Genomic DNA, 9,774 nt, shown 5'->3' with positions numbered 1-9,774 from the left:
TCGGCCTCCCAAAGTGCTGGGAGGCCGAGACGGGCGGATCACGAGGTCAGGAGATCGAGACCATCCTGGCTAACACGGTGAAACCCCGTCTCTACTAAAAAATACAAAAAACTAGCCGGGCGAGGTGGCAGGCGCCTGTAGTCCCAGCTACTCGGGAGGCTGAGACAGGAGAATGGCGTGAACCCGGAAGGCGGAGCTTGCAATGAGCTGAGATCCGGCCACTGCACTCCAGCCCTGGCGACAGAGCGAAACTCTGTCTCAAAAAAAAAAAAAAAAAAAAAAAAATTCTCAACTGGTAAGTATATAATGCAGACATTCCAAAATCAAAAAAATATCCAAAATTTGAGACACTTTTGTTTTCAAGCATTTCGGATAAGGGGTATTCAGCCTGTACTACAGCTAAGTACACTTAGACCACACAGAATCCTCTGAGATAGGCTCTAGGATCATTTTCCTTTTACAAAAGCCACAGAGGAATGAGGGTGTAAGTGATTCATTTTGGGTCACAAAGTTAATAAGTAGCAAAACTAAGAATCAGACTTGGGTCTTTCAACTCTGAATCCCTTCCTCCTTCTACCAGGTCTTGTTTTCATAGGAAAAGCTTCTGTTGAAGCTGGGAAATGACAATTCAGAGATATGTTTGACGAGAGTTAAATGACTGTATAACAGTGCCCACAGCCTTCTATTAATTTGATTCATTTCAGTTAGTTTGGCAGAAGTGGGCTGATTGTTGTAAAGTTTAAAGTGTGTTTTGATTATTTTTAAAACGGATATAATTGAAAACTTTAATTTTGAAGGTGGAATAATAAGGATATTTTTGGGTGCTCTCCCATTTTGTTTTAATTGTTTAGATGTGCCTGGCATCAGAAGGGATGAAAATGGAAGAATCAAAGCTAATAAAAGCAAAAGAATCCGATGGTGGAAGAATTAAAGAATTAGAGAAGGGAAAGGAAGAAAAAGAAATTAAAAGGGAGAAAACAGATGAAACCAGGTTACAGAAGGAAGCAGAATTTGAAAAATCAGCTAAGGAAAGTGTTAGAGATTCTAAGGAATTGAGAAATTTTGAGGCATTGCAAATAGATGACATAATGGCTATAAAAATGGAAGATCCCAAAGAAATTAGAAAGGAAGAGTTAGAAGAAGATCAAAAATGTAGTCATTTTCCTGATTTTTCTTATTCTGCCAGTAGCAAGATAATAATTAGTGATGTTCCCAGTAGAAAGGATCACGTGTGCCATCCTCATGGAATTATGATCATTGAGGATCCTGCTGCATTAAACAAGCCAGAAAAGCTAAAAAAGAAAAAGAAGAAAAGCAAAATGGATCGACATGGAAATGATAAATCCACACCCAAGAAGACTTGCAAAAAGAGGCAGTCTTCTGAGTCTGACATTGAGAGTGTCATATATACCATTGAAGCCGTCGCAAAAGGAGACTGGGGAATAGAGAAACTTGGAGAGACCCCTCGCAAGAAGGTCCGCACATCCTCAAGTGGCAAGGGAAGCATTTTGGATGCCAAGCCACCGAAGAAAAAAGTGAAATCAAGAGAGAAGAAAATGTCAAAGGAGAAATCCTCAGATACCACCAAAGAGTCAAGACCTCCAGATTTCATTAGTATTTCTGCTAGCAAGAACATTTCTGGTGAGGCGCCAGAGGGTATAAAAGCAGAACCATTGACCCCCATGGAAGATGCACTACCACCCAGCCTATCAGGACAGGCCAAGCCTGAGGACAGTGACTGTCACAGAAAAATAGAAACTTGTGGTTCCAGGAAATCTGAGAGGTCTTGCAAAGGTGCTCTTTATAAAACTCTGGTGTCAGAGGGCATGCTCACCTCTCTGCGAGCTAATGTTGACAGAGGTAAGTAACGTCTACAAACCTGAAAAGAATTCAAAAACCAAGCAGAATTTCACCTTTAGACCTATTGAAAACAACTGCCATAAAGAACAACATGGTATCAAAATAATTCCTTATATTTGTATATTTCTTTACGGTTTATAGATCATAATTATTTGTTATTTTACATGTTTTCTAGCACCTTTAACGGAAGTGTATTCATTTTGTAGGTAGTTTTCAGGATGTATTTAAAGTAATTTTAATCTCTTCTTACCCCCGCTGGTATTGGCTGGCTTTGTTTTGAAAGATGACTATTAAATATTCAGAGCTTTGGGTTTGGTTTTTAAAACTGATGGAATTTCCTGAATCAAGCACGTATGTTTGTCAGAATCTTCACCTGAAGGCTCCAGAAACAAATGTCTTATGTAGTTCTCTTCATTAGGTAATCAAAGCTGTAACTGAAGTGGGCCAGGCACAGTAGCTTATACCTGTAGTCCTAGCACTTTGGGAGGCCAAGGCGGGTGGATCACTTGAACCGAAGAGCTCTTTAAAACATTATAATATCCAGAAAATAGTTAATGTGTTTACCTTTATTCCATTGAGTGTTTTATATAAATCCACTATTTTAAAATATAGCATCTGGCTGGAGGACTACCTTTTGCCGAGCTATATTCCAACAAAAAGTGTGAATCCTAGGTTTAACAAGCCCCAAATTAAGATACTTGGGCCTGTTTCATCCACAGGGATGTCAGTTCAGTGAGTTTTAGGGAAATTAGAATGGATAGTGCCTACCAGCAAAGGACTCCCATACCTTGGCTGGTTCTCGAATGGAAAAGCTAGCAGCAGTCAGCCTGTCTCTTTGAGTCATGTGATACCTGTTGAATTACATGACAATTAATCCCAGAAACTCTAAGTCACTTTTCTGCATGTTCCGTTATTAAAGGTGGTCCAGCATGAATCACTCTGAGAACTCTGAAATAGCTACAGTTATCATCATGCAAATGATATGCAAGCAGTTGAGAGGTTGCTTGTGAAACAACTAAGATCATCTCCCCTCACCCACCCATATACCAAACACATCCTTTGTCTTGAATTTTCTTAGGAAAACGAAGCTCAGGAAAAGGAAACTCCTCTGATCATGAAGGGTGTTGGAATGAAGAAAACTGGACATTTAGTCAGAGTGGGACCAGTGGGAGCAAGAAGTTCAAGAAGACAAAGCCAAAGGAAGACTGTCTCCTTGGGTAAGTGCCTGTGAGCACAATCACCTGTACTACACAAGCCTCAAGTGTGGGTGGGATTTTCAAGGTAACAAATCACTAATTACGCATGCTTATTCTTTGACTACTCACTCCGCACTGCCTGCAATCTTAGTAGGCACCCTAGTGAACTAAGGTGAACACAAATCAAGTGCATCACATCATTCCTGTTGTTAACATGGTCATGTGAATGACAATATCATTCACATTTTGAGAACAGTGAAAATATATAGACTTTAGACTTGGACCTGGGTTTGAATCGACATCCCTTCGCCAGGATGCATTTTTCCATGCGAAGCTTAGAATGGATAGTATTAGCATGTTTACATTTTTCCCATTTTACATACTGTATGTATTTATTGTTTATAAAATATCATGATAGCTGAAAAATGTAAGGCAAATGAAATTATGCTTCTATCTCCAACCTTATTTTGTTCAAGCTGTCTTCTGTTGCTCTAAGCTAAAAATATGAGGTCAAATATTCTGCTGTAGAGAACATGCAATACATTAATTGTGTATTGAAATGCAGTATTAAGCAATGGCATGCATCAAGATAAAATCACTAAGAATTATTTTATATTTAATGTTATGCCAAAGACTGTTAATAACCATTTTAATATAAAGCATTTTGTTAGTTGGGAGAGCCAATACTTTATATTGGTGAGGAAAGTATCTGCATATTCAGTTAGACTATTTTGAAAATTCTTGAGATTTGTTGTTGGCTCAATTTGAAAAGAATACTTTGAATAGAAATAAGTACATTGTTAATAAGTACAATGAAATAAGTACATTCACCATATTTTTTTCAAAAGTGTGTTTAAAGCTATACAAATTGTATGCATTGGGTGTATTGTATTTGGTTTATTCATAATACTTGCATATCTGTTTGTGGAATAATATATTTTTCCTTAGATGTCACAGTGCTTTAAGTCTGGCTAATTCTAAGACTCTAGGTCATCACAAAGTAGTGAGGTAGAAATTATTTCCCATAGTGCTGGCTCTTTAAGATTATTTGTATTGAAATGATATATTTATAATTTTATGTATTTCATTTCTAATATTTAAAAAAATCCAAAGTACTTTAAATTAGTTTTGCTTATAATTTTATGTATTTCATTTCTAATATTTTAAAAAATCCAAAGTACTTCAAAATAGCTTTGCTTACACTTCACTTAAGTAATGATATGAAAATCCTCATATTTCAGTGTCAAATTATAGTTTAAATGCAGAATATTTTTTTAAAATGACCCACAAGCATCTAGACCAGTGCTCTCTGTAGTCTAGAATTACTGCCACTGCCTTGTGGGTCTGGGTCTGCACACCGAGAGAGGAGCAGGTGTTATGTAGGCAGTGTGAGGTCCTAGGGGAATAAAGCAAGCATTGAGGCTCCCCAACAGAAGCATTTCTCTGATGCTTCTAGTAGAAACTGCTGAAGCTGTAAGAGAGATTTTCATCAATTTTCTTTGAGGAACAAGATAAGTGAAACAATCTTGAAAATCTGTTCCTGAAAGGAGATTGGTATGTGGATTGTATGTGTTTGTTTTTTAATCATTTCTGAGGAAGGCACATGTGTATAACTGGGAGATGGTTTTTTATAGCTTTAAATTAACAGTAAACTTCAGTGCCTTTTCCTCCTTTCTCCCTCTAAATATTGGCCTGTCAGGATTTGAGTATTTGGGTTTGCCTTGTTCAGAACACGCCAGAATAATACTTAAGCAGGGAGAAATGCCATTTCCTGTCAGTCTGCTCTGAGATTTGTAGATGAGCATTTTAAACCTTTTTTTATCTCAAAAAATGTGCTACCTGTTAACTGTAGCCAAGGAAAGTTTTCTCAGTATTGACAGATCTAATTTTGTAGACATCTCTAATAAAAACATAAATATTATTTTTCTCTTTTTAAGAAAAGTCTCAAGAGACCTTACGAGTTATATCTCACATTTTCTGTTTTCTTCTGGGTATTCAGAGTATCTGAAAAATTCACAACTTATAGACAGCTTTCTGATAGTATTTGATTAGTATCCAATTGTGTCTGATTTTCCATCAAAATAAACATTTTTTAACTGAATGAGAAATGGTGATGTTCTTAAGAGAAAAACATCACCTCCACCTGTCACCCTTCATTGCTTTGATAGAACTTAGTACAGTAGTTCCCCCTTAGCCATATTTTTGCTTTCTGTGATTTTGGGTCTGAAAATACTAAATAGAAAAATCCAGAAATAAACAATTCATAAGTTTTAAATTCTGCACCACAATGAGTAGCATGATGAAATCTCATGCCATCCCACTTCATTCCATCCAGTGCATAAATCATACCTTTGTCTATCATATGCCACTGTACAATATGCACGTATAGGAAAAAAATGTAACATATGTAAGTTTCAGTACTGTCGGTGGTTTCAGGCATCTACTGGGGGACTTGGAGCATATCCCCCCTCCAGTAAAGGGGTGCTTCCGTAATTGCCATTTCCTGTTGACCATTCAATTGGTCATCTGACCCTCTTATCTCTGCTTCTCAACTCTTGTATATTCCTCCAAAACAGTTGTAGTTAAAAACATTTTTAGGATACCCCTTAGCTAGCAGCCTAACACATTTGCTTCTTATAAGCTGGTACTAAAATTGCTCTCCTCTTCCCAATACACCTTCCATTTTCCATCTACCAGACACAGCAGGTCTCCTACAGCCTCTTCCATCTGTCTAGGTTGCATGTTAGTTTAATAAGTCTCACTAAATGGAAGTCAGAAGCCAGCCTAGGATCCAGCAGGCATGTTGCCATTGCTGTGGGGCCCTAGAGACAGTCAGCACCAGCCCAAAGATTGCCCAACTTTGCTGGTGGCATTTCTGAAGTCATTGGTGATTTCAGTTAAAGCATGTTGCCTCTGTGCCATTGCATTCATTGAAAACTGGCTTTACTTTGCTCATTGAGTCTTTTGTCTTCATTCTAGTCAACTCTCCAGAATGTTTTCCTAATATTAATGCTTTTTGTTTTGTATGTTTTAATCAAACAGTAGTCAATAAATTTTTTAAAAGAAACTAATCTTACAAAACTACCAATATATTGCCAATAAGCTTGCCATAAATACATATATATGAGTCTGTAAAATGAGAAACTGTATGAATAGAGTATACTTTGTACAGAACTCTATGGAAAAACTCCCATGCTAGTGGAGAGAATGCCAAATTCCCCACTTAAGAAATATTCCAATATAAATGATGTTTCTACTTTTCTAAGGTAATAACATAACCTGTTGCACGAGTTTACTGAGAAAACTGTGTTGGTAAATCTCAAGCATTTCAGAAAAGGTGTTTTTTCCTTGTACAGAATTTACTTACATGCCCTAATTCCCAGAGGCCCTGTTTTCAAATAAAGTATCTTAAAATCTATTTCATGTCATTTTCTGTGTCATATTTGGTCATGTGCTGATTGATTCCCCTCTCCCCTTTTAATAGCTCCGCAAAGCTGGATGAAGAATTTGAAAAAAAATTCAACAGCCTCCCTCAATATAGTCCTGTTACATTTGACCGGAAATGTGTACCTGTCCCAAGAAAAAAGAAGAAGACTGGAAATGTGTCCTCAGAACCGACTAAAACCAGCAAAGGTTAGATGTGACCTGTACCTTCCTGCCATGTGGTCAGAATCTCAACTGACCCTTCAGCTAAGCTTTTAGCTCCCTTTAGACATACATGTAATTGGATTTGGAATTGAGGCAGTAGGGAGTTAGAATCTCAGGTTGCTTTCCAAGGTTATCTTTGTCCCTTTTTTCTTCCTTATTTTCTGTAGCCTCTGTCCATTGGCATCTCCATCTGTATATTTGCCCGTAATGATGTAGCTAAGCTTTTGCAAAAATGTTATACATGGTCTTCAACCTCCTGCTCTCCAGAATTCTAATTTGGAATTTTTCTGTTAATCTTTTCTTGAACAGAAACTGCTGGTTGAATCCAGTTTTTCTGTTCCCTGTTTCTGCAACAGGTTGAACTCTGGGACTGTAAATCATTCTTTTCACATGATAAGTAGATGCTAACTACTCTTTACTGGCATTATAGACCAAAGGAAAATAAAACTACCTGAAATCCTCTAGCAACATGTGTGTGTGTGTGCATGTGTGTGTGTGTTTGTGTGTGTGTGTGTGTATACATATATATATATATATATATAATTGGTTTTGTTAAATTTAAAGAATGCTTTGTTTAGAATATTCCTTTTCAAGTAATCAGCTTCTCCGCTGCCTATATCAGGGAAGCTTTTTTAAAATTATCAACATGACTTGGATGGATCTCAGCCTTCATCAGTGACAATGCTGTAATTCCTAAAGGGGACTGTAAGAAGGTGGGGGCATTTTCAGTGGTCTCATCACCTGAGACCACTGTTGACATTTGTGGGACAGGTACTGGAGTACTAAACATCTTGCCCTTCAAGCACACTGAATGACTGTATTACCCAAAATGGCAACATTGCTTGCATTGAGAAACTTGTCTTCTCTTTTTTCTTAAGGTCTAAAGATTGGTAGGGAAAATGTACCTCTAGTTTTCCATACAGATACGAAAGACTTCATTCAGTTGGCTCTCCTATAAGGACATGGAATAGAGAGATGAAGAACTTGGGTGGCTGAGCTATAGTTGCTTTCAAGATCAAACTTGAGCAGGATTTGCTGGAAGACTTCTTTTAATTATCCTGCAAAAGTTGCTGCCTATTGCCTGCTTCATCAAATTGGATAATTTAATCAAATCAAAAAAATTATTTTCTTTTGTATTTTAAATAGACTGATTAATCGATCAGATATAAATATTAATGAAGAGATATAATTTCATGCATTTTAGGGCATATTTAAGGTATATAGATGAGGGAAAATTACGGTTTATTCTCTGGAGAAACCTGAACCTTTCTCCTTCAAAGCCTAAAAACCCTTTGCACACTGGAATTGACGCAACCAAACAGGGTCAATCTGAGATCTGTATCTCAAGACAGAACTGAAAGGTTGAAGAAAATTTCCCCTTCATGATTAAAGCCAGGGAGGTATATAAAAGTCATTTTAGAATTAGCTCAGTTTTCCTCTGTGGTTAATAAAAACAAGTCTAGTGAATAAAGAACTAAAAAAGAAATGTTGCATCGTCAAGTTTGCTCATCTGAGAAAATAAAATACGGTTGTATCAAGATCTTCCAAGATAGAAATAAAGTAGACTTGTAGACAGGTAGGGAGCTGAGCACCATAATGGATTGCCAAATGAAATGACAGTCTCTGTGCCCTGGAGATATTTAGGAATAGGAAAAGTAGTCCATGAGCCGAAAGATGCCAAGTATCTTGAGCTCCCATAATTCTTAGATTTAAAGTTGCTGATAAATACCTGACAAGCCAATAAAATGGGACTTAACTGATAGATGGGCAGGATGTTATTCCTTCTTCCACTCCAAAAACATTCACGTTAGAGCTCTGAAGTTGGCTGAATTATCTCTCAGGGAATGTAACAATAGATTTATTTTTGTAAAGCTATAAAACCCTGAAGTTAGGATCTATTTTCATGAGACCTTCTCTTGGGTCTTAGTTGTCTGTTATATGATTTTTCTCTCCCAGCTGAGATTAGCAGTATTTCTTTTGATGTGAAATAGCTTTTTGGAGCTTTGGATTATACTTCATACAATATCATCTTAACTCTTCCATTATACCTCTCAAGCCACAAAGTCACTGGTTTTTACACAGTATATCAGTAATTACATTTGTGGGGAGTCTTCCAAGATGAGATTTTGTTCCGCCTTCTGATTTGTGAAGCAAAATGCAATTAAAATAAGCAGAAATTAAATAATATATTATCTGTTCAGCAAACTAAAGACATAGTATTTGTGACTGATTGTAATTTGGCATTAGCAGCACCAATGTACTAGACTACAAGTTATTATTAATGAAATTATCATACCAGCTGTGCTGTAATTGCCTGATCTTTAGGGGATAGAGGAAATTATTTTCTTAGACTCTAGACCCTTTCCACCTCTGCATAGTGAATCATTCAGAGCAAACATTGTGTATGAGATCATTAGTTCGTTAGTAAAAAAGTATATGTCCATCAGAAACCTAATTTTTCCTCTAATAATTTGCCATTTGTCTATATTTTATTTTTTCCTTTGTCATCATTCAATATTCATTATATTTTCCTTCATGACTTATACTAGGTGCCTTTTTAGGTACTTCAGCTTACATAAAATGTATAGAATTTTTCTAAAATGTAATTTCTAGTAGAAATTTGTATGTATGTATTTATGTAGTTGTATATCTCAAAGTCATAGTACCTGCTTGGGTTTATTCCTCTGTTTACCCAGTAGTCTCCATATTCGTATCTGCATTTCTAAGGAGTCTCTTCCTATCTTTCCCATGGTTATCCTACTATCTCTGCCCTGCCTCTTATGTCTATGTCATAGGTCTTGTCAAAAACTTTACAATGAAAAGGGATGAAAATAACTTTAAAAGCCCCTTTCCTCCAACTTGGGCTATGTTATAGTAGAACAGAGCATGATGACAGAAATAGGATTTCCCTTTCCTTCTAAAAATGAATTATCCAGTAAATTCTAATCTAACTAACTCACAATGCAGTTTAGCTGAATCAGCCCAAACTTGACATTTTCTGAATTATCTCTCTGTTATTTTAAAACATTTTAAAGGAAAGCTTTAAATTATATGTCTAAATTTAATTGTA

General features: G+C 36.6%; 1 protein-coding gene across 11 annotated transcripts in view; it reads left to right on the top strand.

The window, feature by feature from the left end:
• Nucleotides 1–9,774, top strand: part of LOC111542908 (HMG box transcription factor BBX) — a 274,644-nt gene that overhangs the window by 234,689 nt on the left and 30,181 nt on the right. For all 11 annotated transcript variants that reach the window (XM_023212567.2, XM_023212558.2, XM_023212549.2 and 8 more), the window contains 3 exons: nt 852–1,860; nt 2,939–3,077; nt 6,541–6,689. In XM_023212567.2, coding sequence (XP_023068335.1) covers nt 852–1,860; nt 2,939–3,077; nt 6,541–6,689 — 1,297 coding nt within the window. The remainder of the gene's footprint in view (nt 1–851; nt 1,861–2,938; nt 3,078–6,540; nt 6,690–9,774) is intronic.

The sequence above is a fragment of the Piliocolobus tephrosceles genome, unplaced genomic scaffold (assembly GCF_002776525.5).
Source record: "Piliocolobus tephrosceles isolate RC106 unplaced genomic scaffold, ASM277652v3 unscaffolded_19, whole genome shotgun sequence".
Classification (NCBI taxonomy): Eukaryota; Metazoa; Chordata; class Mammalia; order Primates; family Cercopithecidae; genus Piliocolobus; species Piliocolobus tephrosceles.
The sequence above is the reverse complement of the archived record's forward strand: the minus strand, read 5'-3'. Positions and strand labels throughout refer to the sequence as shown.